Here is a 17466-nt window from a genome sequence, read left to right as displayed (position 1 = left end):
TTTTTAATAGTAATAGGAATCTATAATAACAAAATTCAACATGCCAGCATTGTTTAAGTATATGTATAGCCTATCCATCCTTAATAATGTCCCGGCGTGCCGGAGAAGATTTCTGTTATCCAAATAGACTGTCTCTTAGCAACAGGTGTTCTCTCCTACCGCAAATACCCGCTGTTTGCGTACGTAGGATACAATGTGCAAGATCGCATTTAAGCACTCGCCCGTGCGGATTGAATCCAGTATCTCGTCTTCGAAACTCATCGACAGATACCAAGTGTTCGCCGATCGTTTAAATTTTGTGGGAAACAGAGTCTATTTTCACTGTCTTGTTAAAATCGTATTAAACATCGTATCGATCGTTGATCGAAAGTTTTATTACGATATTGTAGCCGGCAATGCGCGAGGCAAATGGGTGAACTTGGATGTGGTTAACAAGCTCCTAATCGATTCCCGACTGGACGTACATTAGGTATGCGTTGGTTCTTTCTCGTTTCTCGATCGCGAAAGATCAAGCGGAAGTAGGGGTGCGAGGAAGAAAGAGAAGGTACTCTCCGTCTCGTTGGCTATTGTACCAAGTACATCGAAGATGCTTATCGATGGTACTCGGTCTTCCTTTGGCCAGGGTTCGTCGGCGCGTCGCGTATCCTCTTTCCTTGCCGGCGTTCTCTCCGTCCGTTCCTCTGGACTCGTCTCCCTCGTAACGAGTACTTAGCTTGTTAGCTCGGTTCGTGGAAGCACGTCCGTACAATGAGCTGACCGGTAAGAAACCTAGAAGCCGATGCACCGGTGTTTGCGACCCGCTGCTTTCATGCGCACCGCTTTAATACACACCGCGCCGCGGCCTCTTTTATCGGCCATCGCCATTACCGAGATATACGGTAGCGCCCGCTCAGCTCCAGTCATTTTTCCTCGTTTAGCCGCGTCTCCCGAGCCGTCGAGCATCTCCCTACAATTCCATTCGACGATCATCGACGAGTTTAAAAATCGTGAGCCAATATCCGTGGATCGGTCTCTGCTCGTCGAGACGAGACTCGATTCGAAGCGCATTCGATGGAGACGAGGAAAAGTCGCTGAATCGAATGCTAGGAACGCCCATCGATTCTAAACCGATTTTTCTTGGAACTTGGCCAGGTCGATTTCTAAACTAAATCTAAATCCCCGGATTCTCGGCGGATAATATTTTTTAGTCTCACTGTACGCTTCTGGCTGGTGGCAAGGTCGTTTCAGGATTTCGCGACCTCAAAACGCGAGCCTCGGGCGACGCGGGGTCACGCTTTCCAGCGAGCGATCTCCCTCTCGAATTTCGGCAATGGATCGACGATCGACCGACTACTGCCCGAAAAATCTCGCATACGATGCAACGAAGACGCGCGACGACACGACGTTGCGGTGCACGTAGATACGCGCGAATTCTGTACGCGACACGCGTGTAACGATGACACGGTACTAGGTCACGGTACAAGTGGATACGCGGCTGTAAACGTTATCGTCGCAGACAGATCGCGAATTTGTTTGAATTAGCAAAATAAACTCAACCGCCGCTGAGACGCTGAACAGACACAGACACCGCGACGCAGCCTCTCCGACGCGCGGAACTCGTTTTTATCCGCGATAACGCGCGGACCGGCTAGCTACTCTATGAGACGCTCGCTTCCTCGAAGGGAGCATATTTATTTTCGTTTTCGATGATATTTTCCGCATCGCCGTTTTCGACGAACGCATCCTTTTGCGTAGTAGAATTGAATTGCTGATTCGTTCATCATTACAATTTCAACATTTCCTGTGCATCTAATTGTGATAAAACGAATCTGCCTGAGGCAAAGTATTTGAGAACGCTCACAGAACAGGTGTTTTATTGAACAGTCAGAAACGATTAATTATTTCATTTTCCAAATGTTTTATTCCGCACAAAAGTCCACCGATTATAATAATAACAATAATAATAATAATACTTTATTTCACGGGCAAAGTTCATTATAATACAATAGAAAGAATACAGTAAAAATATAATAAAAGTAATGGACATAAGATAAAGTAAGAGAGAAAGAAAAGAAAACAGTCTTTCTTTGGCGTCGGTCGAATGTAAAGCCGCTAGGCGATCCGCGGTTTCAGTAGATTTCCTCGTGGACGAAGAGAAAGCCGGTCTAATGGATCCATAAATCATCGATTCGGTAAAACGGTGCGTTAGAGAGAAGAAGGCTTCAAAGATTCGACGAAAATCGTTTAGCAACGAGGGTCGGCGCGATGAACGGAGAGATAGGCGGCGAACCGCGTTAACGACTCGCTTCCGCGACCCTCGCAAAATTTACAGCCTCCTTCCTTTCGTTTAAAACGACTCGTTTAAACGGCGCGTATTTTTCCGGTTAGTACGCGATGACGAGTATGCAGATAAAAAGAGTGGCTGTTCGCCCGAAATTGACCCTTTGAATATCTAGCTAATTTCACTTTTTCTCGTAACGAAATTACTCTCCCGTTAGTCATCTCGCTTCCACATGCAGATATTAGGATTATACAACGGTTTACACTTAGTGAGTCACGCATTTGACTCATGTGCTTCACCGTAAATTTCGAGTCATCCGTTTTTCGTTACGTGAAACATCCGATCGGTAGAAAGCGGATAGAAATTATTGTGTAAACGATTCTAGAACGAGTCTTTGATTATTCGTTAAAATATCACAGATTTTCGTTGGTCTTCATGTTTTCAAATTAGACACGCGAAGAGGTCGAAGCGAAGGATTGAGACGCTCGAGTCAAAACTAGTGGACAGGCCCGATTCATATCGGAATCGGTTCTCAGGACCCGAACATCTCCCTTTCAGGAGGTAATAGATATCTGGAGTAGCATTTGGGAAGCGAGGTAATTGGCCGGAACGAAAGCTCCAAAGGGGATTCTTCTTTTTTGTTTAAACAAACTCGGTCGGGAGGTGACCGGAGGCGAGGAGTGGATTCTAACCGCTCGTTCACCTTCCCGCTGCGTTGGTTCGTTCGTTTGGACCGCCTCGTTATCCCTGATTACGGCTCGGAACCAAACCCTCGAGAGAGCCTTCATTGGTGGTCCCTGGGGGTTCGACGATTCAGCGAGCCCGGCCCGCTTTTAAATCATGCACCAAGCCGACAAACGATCATCCCTCCGCCGAAAACGGTAGACTCGGGACTATGATCGAGCGTTCTAAAAGACCGGCAGGGTCCGTTCATTTTTATCTCTTTCTCAGCTCGAGATTGAGTTCGCATGCCTCTACGCGGGAGGCCCCGGCGATGCCTCTTAAATCATACCCCGGTTTACCTCTTCGTCGTTCCACCAAAGATACACTCGACTAAAGAACGTTTAACTTAGAACATTTTTCTTTTCGTCGACGACCTTTTCGGACGCGTGGCATCGTCGTTCTCGTAGAGATCGTACAGATGGAACACGAGGCGCAGTCTGGAAGACGTCCCGTCGATAGAAGGAGATAGAAAATTAATTCGCCCGCTTCGTCTTTGTTTAACTCTTCCATTCCTGGGATACCTATTTTATGTCAGCCATCCAGTTCGCAACGTCTTTTTAACTTTGATGTTAGAGATCGAGGGAACCGACTCTTTTTATCAGCTACATTTCTCAACCAATATCCCTGCTCTATCTACATATAATAATCTACGTGTATCTGTGGTTTGGCCTACGCTTAAGGATGTCTGCCGAAATTTTAAGACATGAGTTAAAAAAAGTGGTCAATATTTGAAACAATGAACTTAGAAAAAATTATAATTACATAGGAGTAAGATTTATAAAATTGTACCACCTGTATTTTTCAATCATAAGGAATTTTTAAAGCATAATTTCTAATATTGTAATAGATAGTTTTGGAATTTTTTTATTGGATTGTACACGACTTGCAACTGTCTATGTGTCCTATGATTCTTATTTCTGCATAATTTTTATTGTGTGTTGTGTTTATGCAAGAATTCATATTCAAATAATTATGAATACAGACATTTCTGCTGTTTCTTTATTACCTAACGCATAGAAGCTTACGTTACTTGTACTTTTTTTTTTTACAAATGACGAACCATTGGTTTTAAAAATCCTACGTTACAGTCTAATTTCGATAAATTCGATTCTGCGACGCAGCCATCCGACTAAATAACGAAGAAAGAAAGAAGGTTGCAGCGTTCGCTCGTAATCTTGATCGCGTTTCCGGAAACGACGTATCCTGCTTTAGCGTGACGCCGAGAATCGGTCGTTCTTGCTCGCCGAGGCGGCGAGCTTTATCGGTGTGTGCTAGTAGTAAGCTAATTAGCGGCGCTCGCAATCAATCGCTTCCGGAGGCGGTTACGAGTCGGCGGCTCCTCGTCTTGCGTCGACCGCGAAAGCGAATCGTTTCGCGCAGGAAACACCGCTCGTGACAAACTCGGTTTTTCCTCCTTCCTGTGCTCCGATTCCGAACCGGATCGCTTCACGCTTATTTTCGTCCTTTTATCCGGCTCCTAATCTTAAACGTATGACCACAAATCCGATTTTGTAAGAGGAATTGAATTAAAAACGAGGCTCGTGGCAAAGTCAAGTCTTCTTCGATCTGCCGGGCAATCGTTCAGAGAGAGTCGCTATTTTCCCTTGTTCCGTTCGAGTTTACGTTTATTTATTTCGTGCCACATCGATCGACGTTTGAAATTAGGACAATTAAGACATCGGCAGACACCCAGCGACTTTGACTGCCGATGCAAAGTCAATCAAACGACGAGAGACAGGTTTTTCGGACTTGGCGTAATCCTTGCACGTTCGGTGCGTTAATTAAGAGTCGGAAAAGCAGAATCACGGCGCGACGCGGCGCCAGAATGAATCATCGCGTGACGCGTTTCGTTTCGCGTACGTCTTTGTCGGACGCCGTGCCGCGTGCATCGTCGTTTAGAAGAACCGCGTTCAGATAATAAAATTCGAATCAGAACCCGAACCCGCTTACATAAAGATCCCACCGCGGTGGCTTATCGCGCGGAGTTCGTCGAATCGACGCTCGTCAAATGTCCTGCCGGCACCTGCTTCCGTTGTTTCCACCGAACGGAGTCGTCGCCAACCGAGCTCCGAGCGTGCATATAGTTATTTCATTTATTATGCGAGAGATGTTCATCTTACATAACGATCAGCAACGTGCTCGATCATCGCGGTCGCTTCCTCGAACACTTCGTCGGATCCGCGACACCTGCGTCTTCGTCATAAACTCATGAACTCATTCATAAACGATAGTTGTTCGGTTACTCGCTTTATTAGATTAGCTCGTTACAAAATAAAATCTGATTCACGTGGCTCGTGTCGAATGAAATAGTCGTGGCGATGGTCAGGCGGGCACGAAATCGCTGCCTTCGGTAGCCTCGACTTCCACGATGTCGGACTCCCTGGAACCGTCTAGACGCTCGATCGCGTGTACCAGACGTTTCTTCAACTTGTTCAATTCTTTGCTCGAGGCGATAGGAACGAGCGCGTTCCAACCGGACGATTTCGTCTCCGAGATCCCGGATTTTCCCCAGACGGATTTCAGTAGAGTCGTCAGTCCCGTCTCTGCGATCTCTTCCCAACCCTTTTGGCAGAATTTCGCAGTTTAGGCAATGAAAGGAATTTTCTTAATCATGATAATAAGCATTTCACTCTTAATCTTCTGTACGTCTATAGACCTCACGTGCGCGTTTTATCTCTATGCAAGTCTTTAGTGTAACTGAGCACAATTTTTAACCAGTTAAGTGTGTTTGACGACTATATCCGTCATGGAAGAATGGCAGAATTTTGTGTTATGGCTATATCCGTGAATAAATTCATTCATTTTCTAAAATAAAGTCGTCTTTTCGACCCAATATTTAAACAGCGGTACTTACTCTGTGTTTCACGACTATATCTGTCATCGCTTGATTATCGCGACACACACTGGGGCGCACTTTGCAAAATTATCGACACAGTTAACTGGTAATAGTTAAATAATTAATACTCACGAGTCGATCGGCTAGACAGGATTCGAAGCCGATGGCTGCGTTCAACGCTGCGTACTTTTCCTCGGCCACGTTGAGTCGCAGCAACAGCAACAGCAATGCTACGCCGCATCGTAGCTCGCGACCGGTTCGCTCTCGTTCCTGGTAACGGAGAGACGATTAACGACACCGAACGCGACGGCAATCGCAAACTTACCGCGGTCGCTTTCGCGAGTTCCTCGAGGAGGGCGAAGATCGCCGTGCAAGTCGAGTCGAAAAGGAACGGCAGTCCAGTATCGGTCAAAGATTTCTCGTTCCGTTCTCTCACGGTTCGCAGCATCTTCCTCTCGATGTTTCTCAACTGGCTTGTCAGCAGTCCGATCTCGTTCTATCCCCGAAAACGATCGACTCTTTTCGAGCGCGTCCAACGAATAAAATATGGCATGACCCATTCGTCAGAATTTAAATAAAGAAGACTGAATTTCTTTTATAATTCGAGTGTAATAATTTATTCGTGCATGCGTAATGCACATTCTTCATTTTTAGAAAAAAAAAGATTATTTGTAAGAATTTCATTGCGTCGAATGGGCCACACCTTACTACACCTACTCACAGTAATCCTGTCGATCTCACGGCGAGCTAGATAGTGAGCCTCTATCCGTTGATGCACCTTTCGTCAATTAAATATTCAATTCGTACTCGAATTCGTTATATCGCGAGGAATTACGTACCAGGTGGATATGATTCTGGCCGATGTTCGCGGTCAGCTGGCTTTTCCCTTTCTCCCTGAGTCTGTCGATCAACCGGTGGACGACCAAAGTCGTGGACAATCCATCGTTCGATTGCACCCGATAACGGTTACTCGTGTTGCCGGAAACGATGGTGACCGTGTGACCAGAGCACGCGTGTCGTAGTCCCACCGCGTTCGAACCTTGTTTCTGAATCTGATCTCCGCTGAATTCTGGTTTTTATGCAAAATAAAAAAAAATGTGTCTGCTTAAAAAATCTGCTTTAGATAAATAATTTTTTTATATTTTATATATCAAAAATTGCGTCGTTACGAGCATTTGCAATTTCTGTTCTAAAACCGCAGTTCAGTAATTATCGTAATAGGTATTAAAAAAAATGTAGCAAAGTAACGAGGGGGAGAGAATATTTACCGGGAAACAACTGGCTGAAGGGAAGCAGGGAATCGTTGGTTTTGATTACGGTCGAGAAGGTGGACGCGTTCTCGGGCGGGCAATTTCTCAGCATCATCTTAAGCGGTAATTGACTGGTTCTTCGAAGCGCCCTTAGGATACCCGCGTCCGTACGATAAGTCACGGTCACCGCGATCTCCGAGGAAATCGGCGGCGAGTCATCGTTTACGTACACCTGCGTGCTCGCCACGTGCCGTTCACCTAAAACGTTCTCGCGATAAATCAACTAGTACCCGTGACTTAACAACGAAAAAGGAACAAACGAATCACCGACTCGGCTTTAATCATCGAACGCGAATCTATGAAAAATCCGGGCGCATTTTTACATTTCCCTAACGAAGAAAATTTTTATCGTAATAGCTACATTTTTTTTTAATATTGACGATTATCTCTTACAAAGATTTGGTAAAGCGTAAAAGTCGTTGGTCGTGATTAATGGTTTAGCGACGTCGACGCAGACCTCGATGTCTCGGAGAGCCGCGTACGAGGACAGTTCTATCGTTACGTTGCAGGCGAGCCGATGTCCAAGTGCCTCGGTTTCCTCTTCGGGACGATCGTTCGCTGAGCGAATTCGTGGCTCTAAATCTGGGGACGCGTTCAGCGAAACGATCAGTTCCGCATCCAATCCGGCATCACTGGCTTTCGTCTCTATCGAACAGAAGCGAATCATTTCTGCACGATCGGCGATTGGTCTCTGATTCTCACCTGTGTCTTTGCTCTTCTTCAAAAGAGCTCGTAGTTCTGACAGCTGCTTTTCCGCGGCCGCGTAATCGTAACCCCGCGGATGGAGCGGCGGAGCGACGAACAGACTCGGCTCCGAGCCCAGGTAGCAAGCCTCTAATCGTCCGTCGTCCGACAAAATCACGATCACGCCCTCCAAGTTCTGTAAAGTTCGATATTACACGTATTATCGTCACATGTTCCATGATATCAAGGATATCGTCGGCCACGTGCGAGTCTCTTGCCAATTAACCGGGAATCGGCATCGAGCACTCGGCTCTTCTATCTTCCGGGAAGACAACGACAACCTTGCTCGACGCTGTGCGGTCGGTGATAACGGGAAGATAAGCACGGCACGATAATTGCCGAGGACGCTTGTCTTTCTCCGGTTACCCTTTCTCGCTGATCCATTGTTTCTCGTTCTCGCTAATCGTTGCACTTGTCAAGACTCGTTTCTCCCGAAGCCCTACACGTCGAGACCTGCGCCGGACGATAGGTTCGACTCCTTTTTATCTCTAGATTCATGACTCGGTGTCGTACAGAAAATGACTCGAACCCATCGCGACGCACGGCAAGTCTCATCGCCTCGAGGTCTCGGCATTCAAATCGAAACATGTTGGTCGTATCCGTGGAAGCTCATTTTCGAAGGCTTACCTGAAGCTGAACCCTGGCGACGGTGACGGGCGCGAAAGGCAATTGCGCCGACCACTTGAGCGTGCTGCCCTCGTAAATCATCAGAATGCTCGTGTCGGCGATTACGAGAGCCATCAGGTTCCCGTCCGGTTCTTGCGGAATACCGGAAACCACAGCGAACGATTAGTTTGAAACGCGATTCCGAGTGCTACCCCTGGCAAAAAGTGTTCGATCAAACGTGTTGGATGTAATACGTCATAGTAAACTGCAGTGTACGATATTTAAAATCGATTCGAGACAATTGTTATCCCATCTTCATTTCTCATCGGTTTTCATTCAGTCGTCGAACGAGAACTTCTTGCCAGGCCAGCGATCGGTCGCTCGTAATTACCGACGACGTAAGCGCGAAAGCAAAGCGGCTTGTACTCGAGCCTCTTGGCGTGCTTAATCGAAGCGCAGTTGTCCTTTAGACAGTACAAGTGTCTCTCGCCGAGGACCACGATCCCGACCTCGAAGCTGGTCAAAGCGACTGCCTCGATGCCGAGGACGGCCTCGCCGATGTTGAAAGTCCAATCTGGCTCCAGGCGGCTGGCCGCCGTGCGCTCCTCGCCGACGCCTCCGGCGTCCTCCCTGGTTCTCGTCCATTCCGCCATGCTCTGGTACCTTGGCAACGTGTAATTACGCTGGTTACACTCGGCTCACAATTATTATTCGCGTGAGACCGCGAGATATCTTCACAACTTATTGATACCTACTACGTCGTTAATAGTTAATAATTTATTCGCAAACGGGCAAACGTCCTTTTCACGCGAGACGCGAAATATAATAGTATGGGAGACCTCGATGAGTATTACGAAAGGAAAATACGAACACCGACGTTTCGTTCTATGAAAAAAGAAAAAAGTAATTAAATACGTGGCATCAGCGCGTGCCGAGATTAAAACGATATTGTAATCCCGACTCATTACATTTCAGCCGAAAATAAACACAGACGAAGTACGCATCGCCAGGTGGTGTGTGTCTGTGTGCGCAACTAAAATACGATGAGTCGCGTGTACGTGCCTGTAACACTCTAGAGACCAAGATGAACTCGCGGTAACGAAAAGGTCGTATCGCGAGACGTAGACGATCGGTTCGGCCAGCAGTCTGTTCTTGAGAACCTGGCTGAACGTGTACACCTCCTGCTCGTAAAAAGCGAGCGTGCCGTCCAGAGATTGAACGCAGAGGAAATCCCTGCCGCGGACTCCTCCGAACGGTCCCGTTGTCAGCGAGGCCGGAAACTTGGCCAGTTGGTGCTCGTAAGCGATTTTCAAATCGCAACGATCTCCTGTCGACCGGGTAGCATTTTATTTTTTATTCAAGAGACTCGAAAGAACGACGTTAGAAGAACGCATTTTTTATAACGCAGTTTTTCTGTAATTGCATCGAATTAATGATTCTAATAGCTGCGGGAAACTGAACGATCTCTTCTGACGTGTCTCTGACTCGAATCAATTACGAAACACAAGAGAAAACGTAGAACCGTATTCAGTAGACTCTTCAGCCAGGACCACGTTGTAAACGATCAGCTTCGTCGGTGTTAATACAGCCAGGCACAGATCCTGCGATCCCCTGTAACGTTTAGTCAGTCATACCTTTCCTGTAAACTCGGTTAAATCTCCTCGTGTACTCACGAGACGAATCTACCAGCTCCGATGTCCACGATGCAATCGGCAATACGAGTTTCGATCATCAAATCGGTGGATTTGTAATTAGTAGCCGATTTCGTCTCGTCGTTCCACTCGGACGAGGGACAGTACATTCTTAAATACCCCTCGTGGCTTCCTACCACCAGAATATCCTTTTTCTCTTCTCCGAAGAACGCAGCTGTGCCGAGGCTGTGCCTGTCGAAGGTCTCGTTCGTCCCGCATCTCGTTCGCCACCATTCTTTCGTCTTGAACAACGACATGGTACTTGTACACTGTGCGCGATACCTCGTCGACTCTCTTACACCGTTACCATGGTATCGTTGCTTCAAAACATTCGAAACGGATTAATAGTACGAGCAAAGGAATCGCTTTCTGTCGATCGTTCTGGCTACAAGTTGAAATGCATGTCTGAAATTCTTTAAATAAGCAGTTGTTATCGTATTAAACACGGATGCGATATTCGTAGGAAAAATTTTAACAATAAATAATTTTATTTATTAATCAATTATTGACGAAAAGAAATTTTGTACAGAAATTGTAGGCACTGACGTTCGAAAAAAAAATCTTTTCTTCTACCTCGAATATTTCAGAGAAATTAGAAGGAGGATTGCATAGGACTTTTTTTATATCTGACAACTACAGCTACAACTTTTATCGGAAGTATTTTTCGCTAAGATGAAAAGGATTTTTTGCAATAAACATTTCTCTTGATTATTCTTTGACAAAACATGTGGCAGTGCTTATCTTTATTATCGAATTTGCGTCAGGCGCGACGGCTTTGTTAATTATCGATCTGGCGGACAGATGGCGCGTCATGTCGGGTTTGCAGTTGCGCGTCCACATTTCTTGCATTATTTGCTCGCGTCGTATCACGTTCCGAAGTGGTGTAGTAATCTCTCGATCGTTAAATTCGAACGAATCGAGGAGATTCGATAATATGGAGCCTCAAGACGTTTATTACAACAAGGCGGAGTACGTCGAAACGGTACAGTTCAGACGAAAAGAGAATACGTTAGCAAAGAAGTGAAAATGGGTACACAGGATCTTCCTAACCTCAGTTGCTTTATAATTCGGTCGTTTGACAGGCGTCTGGCAACAAGGTAAGCAGACAGACGGTTCTCTGCGGGTCGCAAAATATCGTATTACACGGGAAAGTGATCGTGCAATCGGACGCTATAATCAGGGGCGATCTGGCGAACGTCCGGACCGGGCGTTATTGCATTATCAGTAAAAATGCGATCATAAGGCCACCGTTTAAAAAATTCAGCAGAGGGTTAGTAAACTGACAGCGTATTAGGTCGAGGAAGCGTTTCGAATGTAAAATGAAACCGTATATCGTCTGTTCAGCGTTGCCTTCTTCCCTCTGACGATGGGCGAGCACGTGTTTGTGGGTGAGAGGGCAGTGGTTAACGCAGCAATCATCGGTTCATACATTTACATAGGGAAAAACGCAGTGATCGTACGTACACACGGATTAGTTCGTTGATTATTTATTCAGTAAGTTCGAAATAAGAGTACCGTGCTTGTTCGATGAATACAGGGAAGGAGGAGCGTACTAAAAGACTGTTGCTACATCGAGGATGGAGCCGTGGTTCCGCCAGAGACCGTGGTGCCTTCGTTCACTCGTTTCGCTGGGAATCCTGCCAAATGCGTCGAGGACTTGCCTGACTGCACCCTCGATCTAATGCTGGAATTCACAAAAAATTATTACCAACACTTTCTACCATCCCGCGTTCAACCTACCCCGCGCGCTATATGTACAGAAAAACAAGTCTCGTTACACTAGCCGATGTTCGTTGAATCTAATCCCGTCGAATCGGTGAGACCGTCGTCGATCTTATCGTTCCGAACCTTGTCCTCGTCTGTCCAAGTTTCTCTCATAATTTTATCACGAAACGACACGATGGGGTCAGAGACGAGCATTGGCTCAATCTTTTTGTACCAAAGAAACTCTCCGAGGAACACGACTACGCTGATCAGCGTTCCACATCCCATCGACATCAACGCGAAATAAGATTCTGTGAATCCGATGCTGATATAACTCATCTGCCCCTCGCATTTGGGCTTCGCCGTGAACAATCGGTACTCAGCGCGATACTTAAGCCCAGATTCGCGTAACAAAAGGGCTCTGAAAATATTCGTTCGTTGAAGGTGATACAGGACATTTTTTCTATCCATTGTTCGACGATTGAACAGTGTGAATTCGGCAAAATGTTTTTGGCCAAGTCTAATAAAATAACAGGTAATTAAAACTTTAAGGAATTTAAAAAATCTTATCCGATATCGTACTACTCCTGGTCAAAAACTTCTTGCTAGAAATAAGAGTAAGAGTTACGTGTTCCTGATCATTTCGGAATACGGTGACCGAGCTTGGATCACCAGAAGCGGATACACTATGTTCAAGAAATCCATCTCCATGATTCCGCATTTCTCCTCTTCTTGGTACGTCTCTTGCATCATTTTGTACACCGCGCTGCATTCCGCATGGAAAGCCACTAGCTCTTGGCGTACACGTCGTGTTCCTTCCTCGATCGAGACCCAGGGACCTGTGCCCTCCGTATCGAGCTTGTGCGCCACGATAGCTTTCCGCACCGGATCTTGAAAGTGCTGCGCGATCGAGTAAATCCTTAAGCGAGATCATTGCGATGGATCAAGCCCAGACAGTACCTTGAAATAGTATCGGTTGTAGACGACGTCCTGAACGATCACTTTTAAAGGGCTGTGGTAGAGATCAGTGGGAGTTTTGATGGAATCGGTGGTCGATCGGACCAGGGCGACGATCATGGCCGTGTAAGCAGCGTACAAGCTCAAAGCTGCTATTAATAGCATCAGGGTGACGATTCTTGGTGAAATACGGTAAGGCTCGTAGGAGTATCCTACATCGAGTCGGTAAAATAATAGTAGTAATAATAATAATAATAATAATGATGAAATCGTCTGGTCTCCCGTGTATTTATATACGACGTATCGTTACATTTTTCGGGATAAATGCGAGCATAGGAAATTCCTCTAGAAATGACGATGATTTTTAAAAAATATTATGTACATAAGTGAGTTACACGTTTAACCGCTCATGGGTTCAATTAACACTATTCGCGTCCGTGAGTTAGTCGTACATATAAGGAACCCGGTGATCATAGTGACTCGTCAAGTGATTTTATTAACGATGTTTTCCGCTTATCTTTACGAGCCGTTCGGCATGTTTTTCGGAGTTATGAGAACGCCTTTCAACAAGCGATTACGACATCGTTTCAAGCTTTTAATTCACACGGCATTTACGATGCTCCGCTCGTCGCTTATATCTAAGCGACGTGGCCGAGTTACCTGACGTTCGAACGTGCACGAGAGACGTTAATATAATTTCTTAGAACGCATCTGCCAGCCTCATGCTTCGATCCTCAGAATCATTTTACGCAACGCGTATTTCTTATTTCGTTAAGTGTAGAACGAAAGAAATGAATATCGAACCTTGTTGCGCGACCGCTCCCAGCACGACCATAAAACAATCGCTGAGCGTGAGCTCCGACGAGTTGAATTGTTTCCAGTACTCCGAGAAACCGCGTTTGTATTCCCACTTGGAGGATAGATACAGCAGGATCACTACTATCAGCAGAAGCACGCCGACCGCTGCCCAGACGGGTCGTTCGAACGGCAGCGTGAATATGTTGCTCACAGTCGACAGCAGCGGTTTACGAAATATAAAAGACGGGCTGCGATGATTCATTCGCTAAATTCAATTTGCCTAACAGACTCATTTCATACTGATTACGAATCTTTATGCAAAATAAAACTCGTAACGTGTCGATTTATAAGAAGGAGTCTTAGTAAGCGTTTTTATGTACTGCATGTGGTCAGTGCAAAAGCTCTGATTGTAACTTCGGTTTAAATGTTTTGCTATAAAAATAGTATCGAAAAATAGTAATTTCAGATACTGTCGATTTGTACATACGACCTGCTCGTGGACAGGGAAAAATTCTACTATAAAGTATGAATGAAACAACATCTTGTTTCAAATCAGGGAAGAGCCTTTACGCCGACCCAATATTTTCTATGAACGCATCAAATCGGCGATCTACCGATTACGTACTTGGTGCGGATGTACAGCTGTACGTAATCGACCACTCCTAAACGTTCTTGGGTAATGTACGCCGCCGTGCCTCCGATATCGATTTCCCGTCGATCCAACATCCCTATCATGCCGTTCCACGACCCATTCGAACTCCGATAGCCCCAAGTGTTCGTCACGCGAAAGCTAAGACTGTCGAAACACAAAATATTTATTGTTGACTATCGCGCGTAAAACGATCGGTAAGATAGTTTTTTTTTTTAATGAAGCGTGAGCGTAGATCATTCGCGTTAATGCGTGTGTCCGTAAACTCACGTTGCGTTCATTCTCTCGGTTATGTATAGCAGATTCGGGTAAGTGGCTTTCGCAACGAGGTCTAATACCTTGTCTTTGTAATCAGTTAAATGGTTGATGGAATCGGGATCGGTCAACTGCAAATGCAACGTCGATTTATCGCCTCGTACAATCTCGGTCATAGATTTTCCGTATCGCAAGCGTTCGTCCTCCGCGGCATCGAAACCCGTATTGTACTTTACTATCATCGATAGAAGTTTCAATGAACAATCTCTGTGCTTTAAGTACAATAATCGATTTTTATCGTTCATTTTGAAAAAGTAAAAATAGATACAGTTTTGTACGATTGGTTACATGTATTTTCAATTTTTGTCCGGTTATCTTATCATTTTATCCGCGTCGAATAAATTGTTTGCACGTGGGATTAGAATGAAGAATTGAAATCGATCTTTTCGGATTGCGAACGCTGCGAGTTGGAAAACGTCGAAGTACCACTAAAGAAGTCGCCATCGGTGTGCCCTGTAAATCTCGCCTTCGTCTGGAGGCCGCGTGAAAATTCGCTGTCCGTAGACCGTCGGTGGCCGTCCAGTTTCCTCGATTTTCCAATATCGGTCGGTGAAACCGACTCGGTCTGTAAATAGAAATTATTTCCGTGGACCCGTCCACCTCGAGCCTTTCGGCCAGAATCACCTCGCTGTCCGGATAAATGGCCATATCCTCGAACGTTTCCTTTATCTTAATCGAGTACGAGTCGCTGATCCGATCGCGAAGCAGAAGCCATTTAATTGGAGCCATAAACATGCCACTCGCGTTCGCCTGACAAGAATAATTACAGAGGCCGATGGCATCTTAGATCGTGATATATGCACTGCGGATTTTTGTGCACAATACAAGATTTATGACGGTCAATCAGGACACTATATGTGTTTCGGATAAAGATTTCTTTCATCATTTTATAAATTTTATTTGTCATCGTTTGTCATACTTTGTACACATTTCATCTGTTTATGCATAAAATCCGCGGTCGAGTGATCAACGTTTTAAGACGCACCACTCGTAGAAGTGGAATCGTGTAATCGCAATCGAGGTCCATCGCGTATAAAATTTGATGATCTCGATTGTCATGTGATCGTTTTACAAACTGGTCAAGACTCCCGTGTATTTCGTGTCCCAATCCGTACGCAGACATCATTTTCGAGATTTCGATCGCTTCGTCTGCAAATCGGACGATACGATCAGTTTATTTAAAAGTACTTCTCATTTATTTTTAATATTCTGTCTGTTAGAGTTCAGCTGAATTGCCAATGTTTCATCATATTTATCAAAACATCATCACTTATTCATATTGTCAAATGTTTGATTAATCACGAAAATGAATTGAACAGAAAATGTGCGTTTTTCGAAGTGCAAACATAATTAAGTCTAAATATGTAGTGCATTTTTCTTTATTTGGATAATAGACATTCTACTGTACTTTGCTCGAACTTTTACCTTGATCGAATTGGCAGACATACAGCGATACTCTAACAGGTGGAAACAAAATCGAGATCGCATCGTGAATCAATTGAACGGACGACGCGTCGAACGCGAACACTCGAGCGTTGATCGTGAAAAGTATAATAAAAACTCGTGTGAGAAGCGACATAGCTCCGAAACGACTAAAACGGTGTAACAGTGAAATCGATGGGAATGCAGTCTTTCTTTTCAAAGACCTGTAATACCGTGGCTTCTGAAATATTTAACGACAGTGTTTCGGGATTCGTTGTGAGCCCATGTCGTCTCCTGTTAAAAAATTATACAACGGATGTCATCGATCGCTTTTGGTCTAAGGTGTAATTTCGCCGTTGCTAGAAACTACGAGCGTAGACACGTGTAATTCCGTGTCGTGGGACACGGAAAGAAACGTTTCAATTTTTCATTAAGAGACGTTATTCGAGATTAGAGAAAATTTGATTCTCAAGGTTCGCGACTGAGAGAAACATTGGCATAAAATAACGATTCGTTTTCTCAATCGATCATTCGGTCAGCCGAGGATAAACGTGAACGATCGGCCGATTAGTTGATTAAGTCTTGCCGCATGATTATCAACAATGATAAGGGATAAAATAATTTGCGAACTTTACGCGACAGGTAGTAAACCTCTGAGACCAATAAAGCTCAGACTTCTCTGATTCTTATCGTTTCATCGTTTAAATACGTATTCAGCTTTTAACCCTTAACGCTCTGACTTTTAATTGCGAATATCGACCGGCAACTCCAATTTATTCTCATCATACTTCGACTTGCAAGGTTTTCAGTCTAATTTTAAATGCTACAGTGACGTATAAATAATAAGATTGAAGTCATTCAAAACAATCTTTATTCATCTCAAGAGTAATATAATTTTTATTACAATATTTATATTAATTATACTTGAGTAGCTTAGGAGACACACTTGGAGTGTTAAGGGTTAACACTATTTCAAATTTTCGCCTAAAATTATCAGCGATTTAATTAATTAATTTAACAACCAGTATAGGAAAAGTCAGAAATTTAATTGAATAAGTATTAAACTAATAATAATAATAATTTTAAGCTAAAATTTGAGGTGTCTTTTGACGCCAGTAAAAATATTATTAATACGTCGTTTTATAAGAAAAATGCATAAAATTTGCAATATATTCATAAGACTTATAGACGGGGTAGTACAAAAATTGTGAAATTCTTTTATTCTATATAACGTTAAGCATTTTTCCTTGGGACTCGATCCAATATCCTTTGTGCAAACGTTAAGCCGATATTAATACAATCGTTTTTTCATTTTCACGAAACAATGCGTAAAAGATGCCGCATCACGTAGTTAATTAAAAATCCATTATCAAAGCTACAGATGATTGACGGGCCGCATTAGAAATTAATTTTCTAGGTGCAAGTACTTATCGGATTCGTCGACAGTAGCC

At 44.5% G+C, this 17466-nt stretch overlaps 3 protein-coding genes across 3 annotated transcripts in view; 2 read left to right on the top strand and 1 right to left on the bottom strand.

The window, feature by feature from the left end:
• Picot (putative inorganic phosphate cotransporter protein picot) overlaps positions 1-17466 on the top strand; it is a 47188-nt gene that overhangs the window by 14649 nt on the left and 15073 nt on the right. The gene's annotated exons all lie outside the window — the stretch shown is intronic.
• Positions 3842-16172, bottom strand: LOC108628666 (protein PTHB1). The gene is made up of 23 exons (XM_026816660.1): positions 16019-16172; positions 15579-15742; positions 15020-15343; positions 14549-14664; positions 14255-14425; positions 13636-13877; positions 12835-13043; positions 12503-12774; positions 11955-12295; positions 11832-11854; positions 10153-10505; positions 10002-10090; positions 9542-9806; positions 8871-9142; positions 8501-8631; positions 7832-8009; positions 7523-7774; positions 7088-7327; positions 6659-6888; positions 6541-6597; positions 6145-6315; positions 5952-6089; positions 3842-5545 (listed from the first exon to the last, which is right to left on the bottom strand). Exons 1-23 carry the CDS (start codon positions 16170-16172, stop codon positions 5306-5308), a joined length of 4632 nt encoding a protein of 1543 aa, XP_026672461.1. The 3' UTR covers positions 3842-5305.
• On the top strand, positions 11007-12425 carry LOC108628674 (Dynactin 5, p25 subunit). The gene is made up of 4 exons (XM_018030752.2): positions 11007-11152; positions 11253-11440; positions 11515-11626; positions 11708-12425. Exons 1-4 carry the CDS (start codon positions 11105-11107, stop codon positions 11951-11953), a joined length of 594 nt encoding a protein of 197 aa, XP_017886241.1. The 5' UTR covers positions 11007-11104; the 3' UTR covers positions 11954-12425.

Source organism: Ceratina calcarata, unplaced genomic scaffold (genome assembly GCF_001652005.2).
Source record: "Ceratina calcarata isolate Rehan_Ccalc_2016 unplaced genomic scaffold, ASM165200v1 scaffold537.2, whole genome shotgun sequence".
NCBI classification, from domain to species: domain Eukaryota; kingdom Metazoa; phylum Arthropoda; class Insecta; order Hymenoptera; family Apidae; genus Ceratina; species Ceratina calcarata.
Note: the sequence above shows the minus strand (reverse complement) of the source record. Positions and strands in the feature narration are given on the sequence as shown.

What these genes read in the sequence shown, in the direction of transcription:
- LOC108628666 (XM_026816660.1), bottom strand. Translation starts at nt 16,172, where the DNA reads ATGTCGCTTCTCACACGAGTTTTTATTATACTTTTCACGATCAACGCT. An exon ending in CGATTCCACTTCTACGAGTG is followed by an intron (nt 15,344 to 15,578) that starts GTGCGTCTTAAA and finishes TATTCTTGTCAG; the next exon opens with GCGAACGCGAGTGGCATGTT. An exon ending in GGAGCTGGTAGATTCGTCTC is followed by an intron (nt 10,091 to 10,152) that starts GTGAGTACACGA and finishes TAAACGTTACAG; the next exon opens with GGGATCGCAGGATCTGTGCC.
- LOC108628674 (XM_018030752.2), top strand. Translation starts at nt 11,105, where the DNA reads ATGGAGCCTCAAGACGTTTATTACAACAAGGCGGAGTACGTCGAAACG. An exon ending in AGGCGGAGTACGTCGAAACG is followed by an intron (nt 11,153 to 11,252) that starts GTACAGTTCAGA and finishes GTCGTTTGACAG; the next exon opens with GCGTCTGGCAACAAGGTAAG. An exon ending in TAGGGAAAAACGCAGTGATC is followed by an intron (nt 11,627 to 11,707) that starts GTACGTACACAC and finishes CGATGAATACAG; the next exon opens with GGAAGGAGGAGCGTACTAAA.